We start from the raw sequence: 22,959 nt of genomic DNA on the forward strand, positions 1-22,959 counted from the left end.
CTTATCTAGAAGCATAGTGAGCACTTATAACCCCCAGGTGCTTCACAGAAGTTTATAACGCAGAGCCGTGAAAATAAAAAATAATTTTTCTTTCCTCAAAAATGATTTTTAGCCCAGAATTTTTTATTTTCCCAAGGGTAATAGGAGAAATTGGACCCCAAATGTTGTTGTCCAGTTTGTCTTGAGTACGATGATACCCCATATGTGGGGGTAAACCACTGTTTGGGCGCACGGCAGGGCTCGGAAGGGAAGGCACGCCATTTGACTTTTTGAATGGAAAGTTAGCTCCAATCGTTAGCGGACACCATGTCGCGTTTGGAGAGCCCCTGTGTGCCTAAACATTGGAGCTCCCGCACAAGTGACCCCATTTTGGAAACTAGACCTCCCAAGGAACTTATCTAGATGTGTGGTGAGCACTTTGAACCCCCAAGTGCTTCACAGAAGTTTATAACGCAGAGCCATGAAAATAAAAAATAATTTTTCTTTTCTCAAAAATGATTTTTTAGCCCACAATTTTCTATTTTCCCAAGGGTAACAGGAGAAATTGGACCCCAAAAGTTGTTGTCCAGTTTCTCCTGAGTACGCTGATACCTCATATGTGGGGGCAAACCACTGTTTTGGCACACGTCGGGGTTAGGAAGGGAAGTAGTGATGTTTTGAAATGCAGACTTTGATGGAATGCTCTGCGGGCGTCAGGTTGCGTTTGCAGAGCCCCTGATGTGCCTAAACAGTAGGAACTCCCCACAAGTGACTCCATTTTGGAAACTAGACCCCCAAGGGAACTTATCTAGATGTGTGGTGAGCACTTTGAACCCCCAAGTGCTTCACAGAAGTTTATAACGCAGAGCCGTGAAAATAATAAATGTGTTTCCTTTCCTCAAAAATATTTTTTTAGCCCAGAATTTTTTATTTTTGCAAGGGTAACAGGAGAAATTTGACCCCAAAGTTGTTGTCCAGTTTCTCCTGAGTACGCTGATACCCCATATGTGGGGGTAAACCACTGTTTGGGCACATGCCGGGGCTCGGAAGGGAAGTAGTGACGTTTTGGAATGCAGACTTTGATGGAATGGTCTGCGGGCATCATGTTACGTTTGCAGAGCCCCTGATATGCCTAAACAGTAGAAACCCCCCATAAGTGACCCCATTTTGGAAACTAGACCCCCCAAGGAACTTATCTAGATGTGTGGTGAGCACGTTCAACCCCCAAGTGCTTCACAGAAGTTTACAACGCAGAGCCGTGAAAATAAAAAATCATTTTTCTTTCCTCAAAAAAGATGTTTTAGCAAGCAATTTTTTATTTTCACAAGGGTAACAGGAGAAATTGGACCCCAATATTTGTTGCCCAGTTTGTTGTGAGTACGCTGATACCCCATATGTGGGGGTAAACCACTGTTTGGGCACACGTCAGGGCTCGGAAGGGAAGTAGTGACATTTGAAATGCAGACTTTGATGGAATGGTCTGCGGGCGTCACATTGCATTTGCAGAGCCCCTGATGGTCCTAAACAGTAGAAACACCCCACAAGTGACCCCATTTTGGAAACTAGACCCCCCAAGGAACTTATCTAGATGTGTGGTGAGCACTTTCAACCCCCAAGTGCTTCACAGAAGTTTATAACGCAGAGCCGTGAAAATAAAAAATAATTGTTCTTTCCTCAAAAATTATGTTTTAGCAAGTAATTTTTTATTTTTGCAAGGGTAACAGGAGAAATTGGACCCCAACAGTTGTTGCCCAGTTTGTCCTGAGTACGATGGTACCCCATATGTGGGGGTAAACCACTGTTTGGGCGTGGCCTCGCTCTCCATACACTTGTATTGTGCAAGGCCACGCCCTCTACTAGGACACGCCCACTGTCCGGGAGCATGTATAACTCATACATACCCTTCGGTCTTGGGCAGGAAACCGGCGAATCCCCTCAGAGCACAATGTGCGCGTGCACTGGAGGATTCGTAAGTCTGTTGTGACTGCAGACTTATTGATTTGGACGGATCAACCCCTTTAAGGCAATGGAAGTTTCCAGTGATATAGGATGGGCATAATGCTTTAGTTTAGACCAGCCAGCGGAATACTGTTGGTATCTACGCCTGCATTATGGCTAGCCAGCGTCCTTCTATCAGGAAGATCAGTAAGCAGCAACAGCAGTTATGGCGAGATGAGACGTTTTGTATACCTGGGTAAGGAGTGTCTCCTTCTCTTCTGACTCTGCAGCACCAAGTGGCTCGGACTCATCAATCTTCCTCTGTTCTTCTTTTTGTACCTGAGATGCGTTTGGGAGGTCTGAGTTCCTGGGGACCTGAAATCAGAAGTCAAGATGAGAATAAGCTGTGCGGCTACAGTGTTATTATACATTCACACTCGTATCAATCTTACTTTACAACACACGCTACAGAAATTGAGCCGGCTAAAGCCGATAAAAGGATTGATGGACTTCAGCGCGCAGCATTTGTCACGCGGAATAACACTGCAGCCCTTCTAATAACTGGCCATTAGAAATAAGCACATTTTGGACCAGTGGCAGATAAGTTGCACTTTTTTTTTTGCAGCATTGCTTACACATCACTGAGCTGGACTAGACATAAATTAGAAAATGTAACTTGGTGCCTGCAAAAACGTCGGCAGGTATTAGTTCGTGGTAATTAATGGTTTGTGTATGTACGTGCCAACAAAGCAGGCGATAATGCAAGATATGGATATAGGCAGATACAAGGCATGATCAAGAATTAGAAAGAAATCGGATTGATGCACATACAAACACTGGAAATAGAGGAGACGATTAAAGCATGAAAGAAAAAGGAGGTTCTGCAATCCCTAATTACGTCTCATAGTAAATGTCACTTTTTTGTTCTCAAATTTTCATCTTTTAATTTGTGAGCCCAGCAGCCATGTTTTCCTTCCTGGCTTTGTGCGGTGTGACATGAGAGATGGCGCAGAATGACTCCTCGTAGTGGGGCAGCAGCGAGTATTACCTCTGCCCATGTCGAGGCGTTACTGCTTTTCCTAATTAGTACATTAGGCAGACACGGTGCTCCGCTGGCTGCCATGTTCTTTTTCTTTCACATGTAATAGGGAAAACTATCCAATTACACGGGGAAAGTGTAACTTAATGTAGAGTTATACTTTTACAAAACTGTAATTTGTCATAGGTGGTAAAATATTACCTAGTTCTATAATGACTAGACTTCTATCAAGGTGAACTACTATACATGATCAGTCTAGGGAAATAGTACAATTCCTTATTGAGTTCATATTCTTTCCTTCTTCTTGTTCCAAGAGCTGTAACTTTTTCATCTGTGCCTCACCATGGCCCTTATGAGGGATTGTTTATTGCGGGACGAGACATCGTTTTGAATGGCAGATACTGAAGAACCCAGTTAAAGGAGCGCTGAGAATTAAAGCAGGGGATTATTCCTTTATTCCACAACGCGTTTCGCCACCTGATGAAGACTGTTGCAACCATGGAAACGCGTTGTGGAATAAAGGAATAATCCCCTGCGTTAATTCTCAGCGCTCCTTTAACCGGGTTCTTCAGCACTTGTCATTTTTGTTTTTCCCCCAGCGGGTTCACGGCTGGAGCTGCTACGGACTTTTCGCCCATTGAATTCATCTAACCTCCCCGGCCTTATCTTCAGCGCCCCCCTGTTTTCTTTCACATAGTTCTGAATGACAGTATTCATGTTACCATATAATGTACTGAAAAATTACAAAAAAAAATCCAAGTTCGATGAAGTGGCGAAAAAAAACTCTGGTTGCTGCTGTTGGAGAACATCTTGACCCCAAATCACGTATATTTATCTTATAAGGTCACAAAGGGATTGAAGGGAACCTGTCATGTTCCCAAACGCTCTTAAACTTCAGATAATGCTACTGTGATAAAATGAACTCTATTCCTTCTGGGAGCCGCCGGCTTTCAGTCACTGCAGTGTGAACAGAAAGGTTACAGTCACAATTCACAGCACAGTGAGCAGCGCATGTAAGCACGCCCTGGCACTTTAATTGACAGCTCATTCTGCAGCATATTTTTTCAGACTCTGCTGTTAATCAGGGCGTGCTTACAGCCGCAGCTCACAATGCTGTGAACGAAGACTGAAGCTGAGCTGATACGTCTGTATGACCAGGCCTCCCAACCGTCCCAGATCCAGCAGGCAGTCCCAATTTTGACAGTCTCCCCCGCAGTCACGGGCGGGACATTAGTTTTCCCGCACTGCAATGTCAGCCTCAGCCTCATCCCTCCACCTGCAGAGCAGCACACCACATATATGGCTGCTCTGTGCGCACAGGACCTGTGATGAGGTCACAAGAGGGGAGGAGTCAGTGGTCACATGATCGGGCCTCCGTGTATGCATGCAGGACTCTGCTGGTTGTCATGGTGCTGGATGAGGGTAAGTTTATGTGCGGGGTCAGGAGGTGTTTACAGTGTGGATGTAGCAGAGCCGCGTGTGTACAAGGTGTATGGATCGGATCCGCATGTGTACGAGGTGTACGGATCGGAGCCGCGTGTGTAAGAGGTGTACGGATTGGAGCCGCATGTACGAGGTGTACAGAGCAGAGACGCGTGTGTACGGAGTGGAGCCGCGTGTGCAAAGTGTATGGAGCGGAGCCGCATGTGTACGAGGTGTACGGAGCGCAGCCGCGTGTGTACGAGGTGTATGGAGCGGAGTTGTGTGTGTTGTGAATTTGGATTCTGGGCTCCCCCGGTGGCCGCTTGTGGAATTGGACTTGTCATCCTCTTTCCTGTTTCACCTGGTTCCATCAGTAGTGGGTGTCGCTATTTAAGCTCATTTCTCTGGTGGTTTCTTGCCGGTCAACAATGTTATCTGATGCCTCTCAGTGCTTGTTCCTGCTTCTGACAACTACTAGATAAGTTGGACTTTTGTCCATGTTTCATTTTGCCTATTTGTTCCAGTTCACAGCTGAAGTTTTGTTACTGTGTCTGGAAAGCTCTCGTTGATCAGGGATTGCTACTCTGGCGTTATGAGTTAATGCCAGAGTTTAAGGTAATCTCTGGATGGTGTTTTGTTAGTGTTTTTCTGCTGACCATGAAAGTATACTATCTGTCTTCTGCTATCTAGTAAGCGGACCTCAAATTTGCTAAGACTATTTTCCTGCTGCGTTTGTTGTTTCATCTGAACTCACCGTCATTATATGTGGGGGGCAACTGTCTTCTTTGGAATATTTCTCTAGAGGTGAGCCAGGTCTTATATTTCCCTCTGCTAGCTATTTAGGTCTTAGGCCAGAGCTGGGCATCTAGCAATAAATAGGAAATGCTACCTGGCTATTTCTAGTTGCGCGGCAGGCTTAGTTCATGGTCAGTATAGTTCCATCTTCCGAGAGCTTGTCCCTCTATAGGCTTGCTATGATCTCTGCCCGCAGAGATCATGACAGTTTGACCGGCCTATAAAGTGTTAAAGACCCAGGTTGAGAAAGGAGAGTTATTAGAAGTCTGCTGGAATTTTTTTTTTTTTTTTCCTCCAGGTTGCCTTGCTGCAGTCTTTTTTCTCTCTCTCCTCCTAATCTCTGTATTGCTCTGTGTGCACCTGACGATAATGGATCTTCAGAGTGTAACTGCGGGTTTGAATAATCTCATCACGAAAGTACAAAATTTACAAGATTTTGTGGTACATGCTCCAGTATCTGAGCCGAGAATTCCTTTGCCGGAGTTCTTCACAGGGAATAGAGCTAGCTTCCAGAATTTCCGAAATAATTGTAAGCTTTATTTGTCCCTGAAGTCTCGTTCAGCTGGAGACCCTGCTCAGCAGGTTAGGATTGTGATTTCCTTGCTCAGGGGTGACCCTCAAGATTGGGCCTTCTCATTGCCAGCAGGGGATCCTGCGTTGCGCGATGTGGATGCGTTTTTTCTGGCCTTGGGCTTGCTTTATGAGGAACCTCATTTGGAACTTCAGGCAGAAAAGACTTTGATGGCACTATCTCAGGGGCAAGACGAAGCTGAGGTTTACTGCCAAAAATTCCGTAAATGGTCTGTGCTTACTCAGTGGAATGAGTGCGCCTTGGCGGCAACTTTCAGAGAAGGTCTCTCTGATGCCGTTAAGGATGTTATGGTGGGGTTCCCTGTGCCTGCAGGTCTGAATGAGTCCATGACAATGGCTATTCAGATTGATAGGCGTCTGCGGGAGCGCAAACCGGTGCACCATCTGGCGGTGTCTATGGAAAAGACGCCAGAAAGTATGCAGTGTGATAGAATTCTGTCCAGGAGCGAGCGACAGAATTTTAGACGGAAGAATGGATTGTGCTTCTATTGTGGGGATTCTACTCATGTTATATCAGCATGCTCTAGGCGTACAAAGAAGCTTGATAAGTCTGTTTCCATTGGCACCATTCAGTCTAAGTTTATTTTGTCTGTAACCCTGATTTGCTCTTTGTCATCCATTGCCACGGACGCCTATGTTGACTCTGGCGCCGCTCTGAGTCTTATGGATTGGTCCTTTGCCAATCGTTGTGGTTTTGATTTAGAGCCTTTGGAGACTCTTATTCCTCTGAAGGGGATTGACTCCACCCCATTGGCTAATAATAAACCACAATACTGGACACAAGTAACCATGCGTATCAATCCGGATCACCAGGAGATTATTCGTTTCCTGGTGCTGTATAATTTACATGACGATTTGGTACTGGGATTGCCATGGTTGCAGTCTCACAATCCAGTCTTGGACTGGAGAGCAATGTCTGTGTTGAGCTGGGGATGTAAGGGTATTCATGGGGACTTACCTTTGGTTTCTATTTCGTCGTCCATTCCCTCTGAAGTCCCTGAGTTCCTCTCTGATTATCAAGACGTCTTTGACGAACCCAAGCTTGGGTCGTTACCTCCGCACCGTGAGTGCGATTGTGCCATAGATTTGATACCGGGTTGCAAATATCCAAAGGGTCGTTTGTTTAATCTGTCTGTGCCGGAACATGCTGCTATGCGGGAATATATAAAGGAGTCTTTGGAAAAGGGACATATTCGTCCATCTTCTTCTCCCTTGGGAGCTGGGTTTTTCTTTGTCTCAAAAAAGGACGGCTCTTTGAGACCATGTATTGATTATCGGCTTCTGAATAAGATCACTGTTAAGTACCAATACCCATTGCCATTGCTTACTGATTTGTTTGCTCGTATAGAGGGTGCTAAGTGGTTCTCCAAAATTGATCTTCGTGGGGCGTATAATTTGGTGCGGATCAGGCAGGGGGATGAGTGGAAGACCGCATTTAATACGCCCGAGGGCCACTTTGAGTATTTGGTCATGCCTTTTGGTCTTTCTAATGCCCCTTCAGTTTTCCAGTCTTTTATGCATGATATTTTCCGCGATTTTCTGGATAAATTTATGATAATATATCTGGATGATATTCTGATTTTTTCTGATGACTGGGACTCTCATGTCCAGCAGGTCAGGAGAGTTTTTCAGGTTCTGCGGTCTAATTCTTTATGTGTGAAGGGGTCTAAGTGCGTTTTTGGGGTCCAGAAAATTTCCTTTTTGGGGTATATTTTTTCTCCCTCTTCCATTGAGATGGATCCCGTCAAGGTGCAAGCTATTTGCGACTGGACTCAGCCCTCCTCTCTTAAGGGTCTTCAGAGATTTTTGGGCTTTGCCAACTTTTACCGCCGATTTATTGCTGGTTTTTCGGATGTCGTTAAACCACTGACTGATTTGACCAGACATGGCGCTGATGTTGCTAATTGGTCCCCTCATGCTGTAGAGGCCTTTCAGGAGCTTAAGCACCGTTTTGCCTCTGCCCCTGTGTTACGTCAGCCTGATGTGAATCTGCCTTTTCAGGTTGAGGTTGACGCTTCGGAGATCGGAGCTGGGGCAGTGTTGTCGCAGAAAGGTTCCGACTGCTCCGTCATTAGGCCTTGTGCTTTCTTTTCTCGCAAATTTTCGCCCGCAGAGCGGAATTATGATGTTGGGAATAGGGAGCTTTTGGCCATGAAGTGGGCGTTTGAGGAGTGGCGCCATTGGCTAGAGGGGGCTAAGCATCAGGTGGTGGTATTGACTGACCACAAAAATTTGATTTATCTTGAGACTGCCAGGCGCCTGAATCCTAGACAGGCGCGCTGGTCTTTATTTTTTTCTCGCTTTAATTTTGTGGTGTCATACCTACCGGGTTCTAAGAATGTTAAGGCAGATGCCCTTTCTAGGAGTTTTGACCCGGACTCTCCTGGTAATGCTGAACCCACAGGTATCCTTAGGGAGGGAGTAATTTTGTCGGCCGTTTCTCCTGATCTGCGGCGGTCCTTGCAAGAGTTTCAGGCGGATAGACCGGATCGTTGTCCGCCTGATAGACTGTTTGTTCCGGATGATTGGACCAGTAGAGTCATCTCTGAGGTACATTCTTCTGCATTGGCAGGTCATCCCGGAATTTTTGGTACCAGGGATTTGGTGGCAAGATCCTTCTGGTGGCCTTCCCTGTCACGAGATGTGCGAGTCTTTGTGCAGTCATGTGACATTTGTGCTCGGGCCAAGTCTTGTAGTTCTCGGGCTAGCGGACTGCTGTTGCCCTTGCCTATTCCTAAGAGGCCTTGGACACACATCTCGATGGATTTTATTTCAGATCTGCCTGTTTCCCAGAAGATGTCTGTCATCTGGGTGGTCTGTGACCGTTTCTCTAAAATGGTCCATTTGGTTCCTCTGCCCAAGTTGCCTTCTTCTTCTGAGTTGGTTCCTCTGTTTTTTCAGAATGTTGTCCGATTGCACGGTATTCCTGAGAATATTGTTTCTGACAGAGGTACCCAATTTGTGTCTAGATTTTGGCGGGCATTCTGTGCTAGGATGGGCATAGATTTGTCTTTTTCATCTGCTTTTCACCCTCAGACTAATGGCCAGACCGAGCGGACTAATCAGACCCTGGAGACATATCTGAGGTGTTTTGTCTCTGCTGACCAGGATGATTGGGTTGCTTTTTTGCCATTGGCAGAGTTCGCCCTCAATAATCGGGCCAGCTCTTCCACCTTGGTGTCCCCGTTTTTCTGTAATTCGGGGTTTCACCCTCGATTTTCCTCCGGTCAGGTGGAATCCTCGGATTGTCCTGGAGTGGATGCGGTGGTGGAGAGATTGCATCACATCTGGGGGCAGGTTATGGACAATTTGAAGTTGTCCCAGGAGAAGACTCAGCGTTTTGCCAACCGTCATCGTCGTGTTGGTTCTCGGCTTTGTGTTGGAGATTTGGTGTGGTTGTCTTCTCGTTTTGTCCCTATGAGGGTCTCTTCTCCTAAGTTTAAACCTCGGTTCATCGGCCCTTATAGAATATTGGAGATTCTTAATCCTGTTTCTTTCCGTTTGGACCTCCCTGCGTCCTTTTCCATTCATAACGTTTTTCATCGGTCGTTATTGCGCAGGTATGAGGTACCTGTTGTACCTTCAGTTGAGCCTCCTGCTCCGGTGTTGGTTGAGGGTGAGTTGGAGTACGTTGTGGAGAAAATTTTGGACTCTCGTGTTTCCAGACGGAGACTCCAGTATCTGGTCAACTGGAAGGGTTACGGCCAGGAGGATAATTCTTGGGTCAATGCATCTGATGTTCATGCTTCTGATCTTGTTCGTGCCTTCCATAGGGCTCATCCTGGTCGCCCTGGTGGATCTGGTGAGGGTTCGGTGCCCCCTCCTTGAGGGGGGGGTACTGTTGTGAATTTGGATTCTGGGCTCCCCCGGTGGCCGCTTGTGGAATTGGACTTGTCATCCTCTTTCCTGTTTCACCTGGTTCCATCAGTAGTGGGTGTCGCTATTTAAGCTCATTTCTCTGGTGGTTTCTTGCCGGTCAACAATGTTATCTGATGCCTCTCAGTGCTTGTTCCTGCTTCTGACAACTACTAGATAAGTTGGACTTTTGTCCATGTTTCATTTTGCCTATTTGTTCCAGTTCACAGCTGAAGTTTTGTTACTGTGTCTGGAAAGCTCTCGTTGATCAGGGATTGCTACTCTGGCGTTATGAGTTAATGCCAGAGTTTAAGGTAATCTCTGGATGGTGTTTTGTTAGTGTTTTTCTGCTGACCATGAAAGTATACTATCTGTCTTCTGCTATCTAGTAAGCGGACCTCAAATTTGCTAAGACTATTTTCCTGCTGCGTTTGTTGTTTCATCTGAACTCACCGTCATTATATGTGGGGGGCAACTGTCTTCTTTGGAATATTTCTCTAGAGGTGAGCCAGGTCTTATATTTCCCTCTGCTAGCTATTTAGGTCTTAGGCCAGAGCTGGGCATCTAGCAATAAATAGGAAATGCTACCTGGCTATTTCTAGTTGCGCGGCAGGCTTAGTTCATGGTCAGTATAGTTCCATCTTCCGAGAGCTTGTCCCTCTATAGGCTTGCTATGATCTCTGCCCGCAGAGATCATGACATGTGTGTGTACAAGGTGTACGGAGCGCAGATGCATGTGCATGAGGTGTACGGAGCGGAGCAGTGTGTGCAAGGTGTACGGAGCGGAGTCGTGTGTGTGTGTACGAAGTGCACAAAGCGGACGCTAGCTGTGTCAGATCGGAGCAGATATTTCTCCTCGCTCTGACACTGACTGGCACAGGAGACACGGAGAGGTCTTTATCAGTGGCTTACCGGAGCTGCAGCGACGTGAGCAGTCAGCGGTGCGGCGTGGCTGGATGACATCATTCAGCGCCGCGGGAGTGGAAGCTGCCGGCTGCTGAGAGGGAGCGCGTTGAAAGGTGTGTGTGTAGTGATGGAGAAGGCAATGATGGGGGTGTGAGGGCAATGATGGGGGTGTGTTAACCATGTGTGGCCATTATACTGTATGCAGTATCATGTGGGGCCATTATACTGTACCCAGCATCATGTGGGGCCATTATACTGTACCCAGCATCGTGTGGGGCGATTATACTGTGAAAAGAAGGAATATAAACCAGCTCACCCGTGATGCATAAGCTGAGTTTCAGGAGCACGGACCCGCTGTGTCCAGGCGTGTAGAATCCAAAAGAAAAAAATGTCCAGCTTCACAGAATCCGTGAAAAAGTTTTCTTTATTCACAAACTTAAACATGGAGGATACAAACTTCAGCACAAACCATATGGGTACGAATCTCAAAGCGTTTCTGGAGACTAAGCTCCCTTAATCATAATTAATGTGTGGCCATTATACAGTATGGAGCATCATGTGTGTCCATTATACAGTATGGAGCACTGTGTGGCCATTATACAGTATTGAGCATCATGTGTGGCCATTATACAGTATGGAGCACTGTGGCCATTATACAGTATTGAGCATCATGTGTGACCATTATACAGTATGGACCACTATGTGTGGCCATTATACAGTATGGAGAATCATTTCTGGCCATTATACAGTATGGAGAATCATGTATGGCCATTATACAGTATGGAGCATCATGTGTGGCCATTATACAGTATGGAGCACTGTGTGGGCGTTATTCAGTATTCAGCATCATGTGTGGCCATTATACAGTATGGAGCACTATGTGTGGCCATTATACAGTATGGAGCATCATGTGTGGCCATTATACAGTATGGAGCACTGTGTGGCCATTATACAGTATGGAGCATCATGTGTGGTCATTTTACAGTATGGAGCATCATGTGTGGCCATTATACAGTATGGAGCATCATGGGTGGCCATTATACAGTATGGAGCACTGTGTGGCCATTATACAGTATTGAGCATCATGTGTGGCCATTATACAGTATAGAGGATCATGTGTGGCCACTTACAGTATGGAGCACTGTGGCCATTATACAGTATTGAGCATCATGTGTGGCCATTATACAGTATGGACCACTATGTGTGGCCATTATACAGTATGGAGCATCATGTGTGGCCATTATACAGTATGGAGCATCATGTGTGGCCATTATACAGTATGGAGCACTGTGTGGCCAATATACAGTATGGAGCACTGTGTGGCCATTATACAGTATGGAGCATCATGTAGGGCCACTATACAGTATGGAACATTATGTGTGGCCATTACACAGTATGGAGCATCATGTGTGGCCATTGTACAGTATGGAGCACTATGTGTAAGCATTATACAGTATGGAGCACTGTGTGGCCATTATACAGTATGGAGCACTGTATGGCCATATGTTTTTGTTTATAATTATTGTTTATGAAACAGTGTGATCAGCAGTGCTAAATGAGTGTGGTTGGGGTGTGGATATGGGTGTGACTAGTTGTGAAATAGGTGTGGTCAGAGGCGTTGCCTAAAATTTGCCGCTGCGCGCGCCACAAACTTTGTCCCTCTTTCTCTTCTTCAAAAGTTGGGAGGTATGGTATGACTGAAAGCCGGTGGCTCCTGGGGGGAATAAACTATGCTCCCAAGATGAGTATTTGGTGAGTTTCTGATGTTGTAGGTTTTCTCCACCTTAGGATCTGTGCACATGTTGTAGATTTGGTGTGTTTTTTTCTGCGCAGATTTGTCACAAAACCTGAAGGGTTTCCTGATGCTAGCAAAGTGAATGAGAACCCTCAAGTCTCATGACCATGTTGTTTGTTTTTCATGCAAATCGTGGTCTTCTATAAAGCTCAGGACATGGCTAAGCTTCACAGTACCATCAAAATAGCAGCCCATGGGGCTTTCACTAGGCCACTGGGGCGGCCCTAGCCAGATAGACCCACATCACCCTGACCAGGTCTAACCTGTTCAGAGAACTCTCCAGAGGATGAGTCGGAGCCGGGCAAAAGGAAGGGAGGACAATATCCTCATTTAGGTTAAACGCGGACACCACCTTAGGAATGAAAGATAGAGGCCGCAAAACCACCTTATCTTGGTGGAGAATAAGGCGCCAATTCCGAGACGCGCCTGATGGAGGTGATGTCCACAAGAAACACCACCTTCCAAGACAGAATAGACAGGGAGACCTCTCGGAGAGGTTCAAAGGGAGAACTCCTAAGGGCCTCCAGGACTAGATTGGGGTCCCAGGAATCCACGGGTGTCCGGAAAGGGGGGCAGCGTGCCCTACCCCTTGGGAGAAAAGTTCTGACCTGAGAGCGGGAGGATACATTTTCCTGAAAAAGAATAGAAAGCACTGACAACTAGATTTTTAGCAAACTAAGTGCAAGACCAACATCAAGTCCCGCCTGGAGAAACGTCAGAATGGAAGGGAGAGAAAAAAAGACGTAGGCGGGATGTGATTAGACTCACACCAGATGAAGTAGGCTTCCTAAGTCCAATAATAGACCCAGGACGACAACGGATTCCTAGCCTGGATCATGGTCTAAATCACCCGATCTGAAAACCCGGACGCTCTCAGAACCGTGGTTTCAACAGCCACACCGTTAAATCGAGCGAACGAGAATTCTGGTGGAAGATTGGTCCTTGGGACAGAAGATCCAGTCTGTCTGGAAGCCTCCACGGGGCGTCCGCGAGAAGATTGGGGAATGGATCCCTGCGAACCAAGACCTCCGCGCCAATCCGGTGCAATCAGAACGACAAGCACCCCTTCCGCCTTTATCTTTTTCAACAGCCTGGGAATAAGGGGGAGGGCAGGAAACAGATAGGGAAGAACAAACTGTGACCAGGGTATTGCTAGAGCGTCGGAGCCCACAGCGAGAGGATAGCGGGACCTGGAAACAAACTATGGAACCTTCCTGTTCAATTATACTAAGGGGGTGACAAAGGGGGGTTTGATTTACTATTTTTTTTTATTTTGTTCACTGTGATAGACCCTATCATAGTGACCAACAGGAACCAATAGGAGAAATTTCCTATTGGTGCCAGGTACTGGCTGGCAGATCTCGGCGGGCGCACTGCGCATGTGCCCACAATTTTTTTCCCAGGAAGATGACGCTGGGCTGGGGGACAGATCAAAAAGGACTGGGGAATGGCAGAGGTACAGTGGGAACTCAGGGAGCATAATTTCTCTCTCCTCTAACGTCAGGAGAGAGAGAAATCATTGAAACAGCCGGCACACTTTTTTTTGTGATTGCCATTATTCAGTGAATAACGGCGATCCTGTGATTGGACGCCAGAAAATATGGCCCTCATCATGTTCTCCGGGGTCTCAGCTACCCCCGGTAACCAAGATCCCGGAGATTTTCCTTTATTACCCTTTCACAGGCTGGCAGCGGTTTAGCCCCTCAGAGCAGTATGGCTAGCAAGTCTCCAATGCCATAAAACGAGTATATCAATATAAAGGTGTAATCCTCACCTGTGCTTCTATCACAGAGAACACTGGCTTTTTGTGAGTGTTCCATAGAAAAAAGATCAGGTTTACTACTACAGAATAATATCTTTTATGGTACTTTATGTAAGATTTGCCGCCTTTATTAAATGTGTTCCCTCTAAAGGGAAAGGGCAAATAAAGATGTTATAACAGGTATATATATAAATGTCTGCTACAATGTTGGGAGCAACGATACATCTGGGATTTGAAGAGATGAAACCTAATTACAAGCCGCACATCCTAAAAAAAGGCACTGCAAGTGTAGAATCTGTGTGTGAATAAATATATACAGTTTAACCCCTTAATGATGTGCCCTAGTTTGGTTCCTAGTGACGCAGCTTTTCTTTTAAAAGCCAAAACTGCTTTCATTTTTCTCACAATGCAGCTGCATAAGAGCTTGTTTTTTGCGGGATGAATTGTAGTTTTAATGGAAGCATTCTAATTGACATTACTATACATATCACATAAAAAAAAAATATATATATATCATTTTTTGTTGACAATTTTTTTTTCCATAAAATAAAAAAAAATTAAGAAATAATTATTTTCTTTCAATCAACAGAGTATTATGGGAGGTATTATACATTTAATAATCCATTTTATATACAGCACTGCGCAAAAGTTGGAAAATAGGGATTTTTGTGTACTCACCGTAAAATCCTTTTCTCCGAGCCAATCATTGGGGGACACAGGACCATAGGTGTTATGCTGCTGCCACTTGGAGGACACTAAGTGAACACAGATTAACTCCTCCTCTGCAGTATACACCCTCTCTCTGGCTGAAACTCAACCAGTTCGGTAGCAAAGCAGTAGGAGCATTAAAGAAAAGACAGTAAACTATGTCAAAACCAAGGAACTAACAACAAGCCGATAAGCTACCAGGGTGGGTGCTGTGTCCCCCAATGATTGGAGAAAAGTATTTTACAATGAGTACACAAAAATCCCTATTTCTCCTACGCCTCATTGGGGAACACAGGACCATGGGACGTCCTAAAGCTGTCCCTGGGTGGAGAGTAACACAACTGCTAATACCCCATGTACCATTGGCTTACAGCTGAGGTACTGCCGATTGCAAAATGCGCCTGCCAAGGGAAGCGTCTGCAGAAGATTGAGGATGAATGTGGTAGTGTTTTGTAAAAGTATGCAAGCTGGACCAAGTCGCAGCCTTGCAGACCTGTTGTGCTGATGCCTGGTGCCGAATGGCCCAAGAGGCGCCAACTGACCGAGTAGAATGCGCCTTAATCCCTGCTGGGACAGGAGTTTTCCTGACACAATAGGATTCCTGAATAGCGGAGCGAATCCACTTGGCTAGTGTGGTCTTAGAAGCGGCTAGACCTTTCCTATGCCCCTCCGGAAGCACAAATAGGACATCTGACTTGTGGAAGGAAGCCGTCCGCGAGATGTACCGTCGAAGAGCCCTAACCACATCAAGAGTGTGCAGAGCTTTCTCGATACGATGGACTGGTGCCGGACAGAATGAAGGCAAAACAATCTCCTAATTGAGGTGAAAAGAGGAAACAACTTTGGGTAGGAAAGAGGGAGAAGTCCTCAGGACTGCCTTATCTGGATGAAAGATAAGAAACGGGGGTCGGCAAGAACTGCCAACTCCGAGACTCGTCTGATTGACGTAATTGCCACTAGAAATACCACCTTCCAGGAAAGAAGGGTGAGAGAGACGTCCTGCAGTGGTTCGAAAGGAGCTTTCTAAAGAACCCCGAGAACCAAATTAAGATCCCATGAATCCAACGGCATCTTGTAGGGAGGCGCCACACGGGAAACTCCCTGAATGAACGTCTTAACTGGCAATCTGGTGGCAATTTTGCATTGGAATAGAACTGACAATGCTGACACTTGTCCTTTGAGAGAACAAAGTGCGAGACCGGACTCTAATCCTGATTGGAGGAATTCCAATATGGAAGGAATGGAGAACACCAGAGGAGACTCTTCAAGTGCGATGGTAAATGCGCATGGACACGGGCTTCCTAGCACTAATCATGGTGGAGGACACCTCAGGAGAGAATCCAGCTTGGGCTAAAATCCAGGATTCAACGGCCACGCCGTCAAAGACAGGGCCCCGGAGTTCTGGTGGTAACTCGGGCTCTGTGAGAGTAGGTCCATGCGATCTGGTAGTCGCCAGGGGACGTCGGCAACCAGTTGAACTAGTTCCGCGTACCATGCCCGGCGCGGCCAATCCGGCGAGACTAGGATCACTGGTACCCCCTCTGCTCTGATTTTCTTGATAACCCTTGGGAGCAGAGGGAGAGGGGGAAAAATGTACGGGAGCCGGAATTGATGCCACGGCAGAACCAAGGCATCCGCTCCAACGGCGCGAGGATCGAGTGATCGGGCAATGAACTGGGGAACCTTGTTGTTTAGTCTGGAGGCCATCAGATCCACATCTGGAGTCCCCCAATGACGGAAGTCCGCCGCCCAATTCTCCACACCCAGGATGTGGATCGCCGATATGGGGGAATGGTTGCTCCCGGCCAAACGGAGGATGTGACTCACTTCGTGCATGGCCGTCCTGCTGCAGGTTCCCCCTTGACGGTCGATATATGTCACCGCTGTGGCGTTGTCGGATTGGATCCTGATGGAGCGACCTGCGAGGAGATGGTGAAACCTGAGTAAGGCAAGTCTGATCGCTCGAATTTCCAAGATATTGATGGGGAGACGCGACTCTCGAGTGGACCAATGACCCTGTGCCGTGTGGTGGTTGAAAACTGCACCCCAGACCAAAAGGCTAGGGTCGGTGGTAACCACCAACCAGCGTACCGGGAGAAAGGACTTCCTTTGGTTCAGGAAAGACTTCAGCGTCCACCACCTGAGGGTCTGCCTGACCCGCAGAGGCAGACAGAAACGACAGTCGAGGGAGAATGGGTTCCTGTCCCAGGCCAACAGCAGCTCATGTTGTAAAGGACGGAGATGGAACTGTGCGAGCGGAACTGCTTCCATCGCTGCTACCATTTTCCTGAGAATGCCCATGCTGAAACGAATGAGGGACTGGTCGGGAAAGACTCCGTGCTCCCTGTTGTAAGGCCAAGGCCTTTTCTATAGAATGACCAACCCGCGGGAAGTGTCCAGGATCGTTCCCAAGAAAGAGATTCACTGAGCCGGTACCGGAGAAGACTTTTCGAAGTTTATTTTCCAGCCCAGGCAAGAAAGAGTATCCACCGTGATACCGACGGACTCCTCGCAGGCTAGATGGGAAGGGCCTTTGATCAGTAGGTCATCCAGATACAGAAGTACCACCACTCCCCAAGCGTGAAGAATGGCCATGACAGCTGCCATAACCTTGGTGAAGACTGTGGGGGCGGTGGCGAGGCCGAAGGGCAAGGCGACAAACTGGAAATGTTCCTCGTGGAATGCAAAGCGTAGGAACTGTTGCTGGAAAGGAAAAATTGGGATGTGAAGGTAAGCATCCTTGATGTCTATGGATGCTAGAAACTCTCCTTTTTCCATGGACGCGACGAGAGAACGGAGAGATTCCATTCTGAAGTGCCGAACCTTGACAAACTTGTTTAACAGCTTTAAGTCCAGTATAGGCCGCAGCAATCCGTCCTTCTTTGGGACCACGAAGAGATTTAAGTAAAAACCCTTGAACCTTTGGTCCTGAGGAACCGGAATAATGACTCCGTCCGTTCGTAGCGCCTGTATGGCCTGAAGAAAGGCTGTTGTCTTTGTTTTGGGAGGGGAAAACCGGAAGAAACATGACGAGGGAGGGGAAGAAAACTCTATTTTGTATCCGGAGGACACCAGCTCTCTGACCCACTCGTCGTGCACGACCGAGAGCCAGGCTTGACGGAACGAAAGTAAGCGACCGCCTACTTTGTTGGTGTGCGCCGGATGATGCAACGAATCATTGGGTAGAAGATCTAAGGGATCTGGTTGCCTTAGAGCCAGACAATCTCAGTCTGGATTTCCAGGTACGGTTAGGTCTGTATGAGGTCTGGGAACCTCTGTCTCCACACGGAGCTCGTCCTGATGCAGGAGAGAAGGAAGTAGAGGACCAACTGAAGTTGTTGCCAAAAAGGCCGGAACCGAGGCTGTTGTTGATTCCGAAATGGCTGGGTAGGCCTTTTTTGGAAGAAATTTACTCTTTCCTCCGGTAGCGTCAGAAATGATTTGGTCCAGTTTCTCTCCAAATAAGCGACCAGCTTGGTAAGGTAGAGAAGTCAACGATTTTTTGGAAGCAGAATCTGCTCGCCAATCTCTGAGCCACAGGACCCTTCTGATAGAGACTGCATTTGCAGCTGCCTGTGCAGCGCAATTGGCCGCATCTATCGAAGCGTTAACTATGAAGTCCCCGGCTTGAGCTATCTGGCTGGCGAGGTTGTCCGCTTCCGGAGGGAGATTGCTGTCGTGGAAGGTTGCGGTTAAGACCTCTTCCCAAGCGACCATTGCCTTAGCCACCCAAGTCGCAGCGAAGGATGGAAAGAGTGCCGCTCCTGAAGCCTCGAAGACAGAGTGAGCCAGGTAGTCAATTTGACGGTCAGTGGGGTTCTTAACTGATGAAATATCAGACAAAGATAGAAGTGTCTTGGATGCGAGACGCGATACGGCAGGATCCACTGAAGAGGACTGTAGCCAATCCTTCATGAGATCCGGAGCAAAAGGATAGTTGGACTCAATAGGCTTTTGACCCGTCAACCGTTTATCTGCTCGGTCTCTGTGTCTCTGGACAATGTCCTTAAACTCAGGATGATTGGCAAATATCTTTTGGAAACGTTTAGTCTTCTTAAAGGACGCCACATGTCTCGGAGTGGATATGGATTCCTTGCTCACCAGCAGGGTCTTGTTGACTGCATCAATGAGAGAATCAAGTGTCTCATGACAAGTCGAGGAATACTGGACTAAAGACGCATCAGACTCGTATTCCGAGTCATGTGCGCTACGACCCTCAGGAAAAGGGGAGCGAGAAATTGAGCTCGCAGATGCCAAAGTGCGAGCATGATCGGGGGATGCGACATGGGTCCTTTTTCTAGAGACCTGAGCCCCCCGTGACTGAGTACGCCCCTTGCTGGTGGACGGTTCCGTACCGTCGACAGAGTCCACCGTGGTCGACAAAGTGACGTTCTGACTTGGGGAGGGTTCCCGGAGAGAGTCTATTGCCTTAGCCAGGGAAGCCATAGATCGTGACAAGGAAGCGGCCCACTCAGGGGGACTGGGCTCAGCAGGGTCGGTGGCAGTGTTGGCGGGAGGCGGCTGCACACAGGCCGGGTCACAATCCGTGCATAAAGGAGTATTGTAGGCACGGGGCAAAGTAGTATTGCAAGTGGCACATGAGGTAAAAAACAGTGTGTTTTTTGTTAACCTGTTTGGTCTCCTTAGGTTGAGACATAGTGTGCTGTCTGAGACTTAAAGGCAGAGTATGCGCTATACGTGCAGAGAAGGGGTTAAGCCTTCTTCCAGAGACTGATGCAGCTTACCCAGGTTCCTGTGCCTGTGTCCCCAGAGGAGGAAACGGTGTGTGAAAAGCCCGCAGAAAGATGTTCTGTAGTCCTGTAGCGTTGAGGTGCGGACAGTCAGCGTGATCCCACCGCAGATGCCGGAACAGACATGGCCCCCAAGATTAGCAGGGTGCCTCTCGTTCAGGATGAGAAGCCCCAGGAACGTGGGCGGAGCTCCAGCGGTGGGTAGTGCCATGTAAATTGCGGCCTAGTCCCTTGCGGGACTAAATTTCTGGTGGCCTGCCGACGATGCGTGCCAGATAAGAAAGAAGGGGGCCGCGATGAACACAGGTCGGCTGAAGCTGGCACCTGTTGTGAATTCTGCTCTTGAGCTCCCTCCGGTGGTTGTTGTTGGTAGTGCAGTTGTCTTGGGGTTGTAATCTGGGCAGGTGTTTCTGCTGATTGCAGCTCTATTAGGTATTTAGGGTGTGAAGAGCGGAACAAAAATGGTTACCTCAATGAACCAAAAAGAATTTGTGATCAATATTGACCTGTCCATTCAAGGACATTTTAGCTATAGTGTGAAATCCTATTTTTTGTTTGTGAAACTGCCACTTAGGCGAAACTGTTTTTTTTGTCTGTTGTGAAACTATCACATAGCCGAAACTGTTTTTTTTTGTCTTCTCTTTTCTCTCTTTGTTTAAACAAGCAAAACTTGTATAACCACTGAAACTACCTGTACAACTATATAAAGAGGGGATAGCACCTTGAAGGCAGGCGTTGCTTCAGAGGAGACTTCCCAGTGATATACTATACGAGACGTGTCTTGTGTATTATTTCTGGTGATTCCCCACTTCCAAAGGCTGCTCCGACTGAGTGTGGTCCCGACATTTCCTGGCGCCTGAACAGGGACTCGAGGTCTGTGTACTCCTTCAAGAACACCGGCAGAATACGAACGAAAAGAGAATCTGGGATAATGGACGGCAGATGAATAAAAACCTGGCCAGGTAAGAGACACTGTTAGATCTCTTATATCTGCCCTGCACTGTCCGTAAGATTTTCTGTGTCGTGTCCTTTAGCGGGTAGTTCTAGTAGAGGAGGATACCTATAGCTCGGGTTCTTGAACTACTTAGGAATTGACCACCTCACGGAGTACGGCATTGAATGAGAGTGAATGTGAATAGAAGGTGTGTGGAAGTTGGGAATAGCCCTATAAGCCGCCCAGGGTGTTGAAACAGAAGAAGTGACTGTCCCACTGGGCAACGTGGTTGCGTCCTTTCGGGGAGACCTCCGCGCCTATGTTCAATCTCTGATCCTGTCTTTGACGAAAACCTGGTGACGGATAAGTGTATGATAGTATGAGCCCAGGACAGATAAATTAGCCTGGGACAAGATACGTTGTATTTTGATCCTCTGTCTGGTTGCATTTGTGTTGTTTGCTATAGGTGTAGGAATCAGGATTTTCTTACATCAACACGGTACGCAGAAGCCGTTAAACATCCTAGCTCCTTAGGAAGAAGGTAACGAGGTATTCTCATACCCAAACGCCACCTAGGGCAAGAAAAGAAAAAGCTCAGGATAAGAAAATGGGGAATAAGCAAACAAAGTCGGAACCAGAAGAATTAGATATCTATACTATCATAAAGGAGAGAAGTGGTGAAGATGCCACTAAGGGGCTGAGAAAGATTTTTAGTAAGTTTGGAGTTACTAAGGCAGAAGCCTTTAGTAGAAAAAAATGGGAAGGAATTCAGGAAAAAAAAAAAAAAAGGCATAATCAGAGACAAGAAATGGATAGATCAGATCCAAGCGTTGATTGATGTCTCTAGGGTAGCAGAAAAAGAGGGATGGACATATAATCAACAGAATAAAAAGTGGTGTATTAGACCCGCAGGCTATGGAGAAAAACAAAATGTGGAATATAAGAACACCCCACCCCCATACCTTAACCCACATGCCCCATCTTTTCTCCAAACACCACCTCAAAGTTTAGCCGGACCAGGAGGATGGGTATGTCCGCACTGTGGACAACAAAATCCAGACTGGAGAAATGATTGCCTAGCCTGTGGTACACCTAGACATGGCGCTGTACTTGCCCCTGTTAGGGTAGTACCAAGACCCTTTAGGGAACCTGGTGCTGACGGAGTAATGGGAACTAGATATCACCAAACTCGACAATATTTCCCTTGGTCCCCCGCTGAAGGCATGTCTCTCTTGCATAACGCACCAGATCCCACCCAGTGTCCAGTTAGATTTGCACAATATATACAGCAAATTATGCAGACTCACGCTGGAGTTTGGGCAGATGGAGAAGAATTATGTAGAATGAAAATGACTCCTGGACTCTTCCAGGAGCTATTAGCAAATCTACAGGTACATAGGCCCCAGGCAGGAGATGGTGCCTTACAAACGATAGAATCAGGTACGCAATTTGTAGATCACTTAATGGTTTTCATGAGGGAAAAACAGAGGCAGAGAGGAACAACGGGAGTGGTGGCTCAGAAATCTGGACAATCAGTAGACGAATATTATCTAAGTGTAGAAAATAATTTCAGAGATGAAGGCATGGATCTAACCGCTTCAGGAATGATGAGGTTAGTTACAAAAACCTTTATAGATGGATTGTCTCCAAAAGTGAAGGAAAAGCTTAAGGCCGCAACCCCTGATTGGAGAACCTTGGAAGACCCACACCTGGCTAGACAGAAAGCTGTAGGGATAGAAATGGACTTAAGAGAAAATTCTAAGCCAGTAAGAATTGCACAGGCTAATACTGGCTCTGCTAATCAAAAGTTTACTTGTCATTACTGTAAGAAGCCAGGACATTTCCAAAGGGAATGTAGGAAGAGAAAAGCAGATATAGATTCAGGAACCTTTGTACCCAAAAAAGGAGATTTTTGTGTACTCACCGTAAAATCTCTTTCTCTTAGCCTCTAATTGGGGGACACAGGACCATGGGTGTTATGCTGCTGTCCACTAGGAGGCGACACTATGCATAATCTGAAAAAGATTAACTGTGGCTCCTCCTGTGCAGTATACACCCCTGGACGGCATCAGCCTTCTCCAGTTTTGTGCAAAAGCAGTAGGAGGAACATAACATGAATAACATAATTATGCCTGTAAGAAGGCAACTATGTACGAGCTCAAGAAACAATATGAGAACTCAACAGTTACAACAGCCCGGAAAGGGCAACAGGGTGGGAGCTGTGTCCCCCAATTAGAGGCTAAGAGAAAGAGATTTTACGGTGAGTACACAAAAATCTCCTTTACTCTGTCGCCTCATTGGGGGACACAGGACCATGGGACGTCCTAAAGCAGTCCCTGGGTGGGAAGCAATGGACGAATATTGTGCAGACAGGCCCGTACACTTAGGGCACCGCCGCCTGCAGGACACGTCTACCCAGGCTCGCGTCCGCTGAGGACTGGGTATGAACTCTGTAGTGTTTAGTAAACGTGTGTAGGCTAGTCC

General features: G+C 47.0%; 1 protein-coding gene across 1 annotated transcript in view; it reads right to left on the reverse strand.

The window, feature by feature from the left end:
• SMARCA1 (SNF2 related chromatin remodeling ATPase 1) overlaps positions 1-22,959 on the reverse strand; it is a 116,853-nt gene that overhangs the window by 25,860 nt on the left and 68,034 nt on the right. Inside the window, exon 19 of the mRNA XM_077285121.1 lies at positions 2,170-2,292. Within this exon, the coding sequence (XP_077141236.1) occupies positions 2,170-2,292 (123 nt within the window). The remainder of the gene's footprint in view (positions 1-2,169; positions 2,293-22,959) is intronic.

The sequence above is a fragment of the Ranitomeya variabilis genome, chromosome 2 (genome assembly GCF_051348905.1).
Source record: "Ranitomeya variabilis isolate aRanVar5 chromosome 2, aRanVar5.hap1, whole genome shotgun sequence".
NCBI lineage: Eukaryota > Metazoa > Chordata > Amphibia > Anura > Dendrobatidae > Ranitomeya > Ranitomeya variabilis.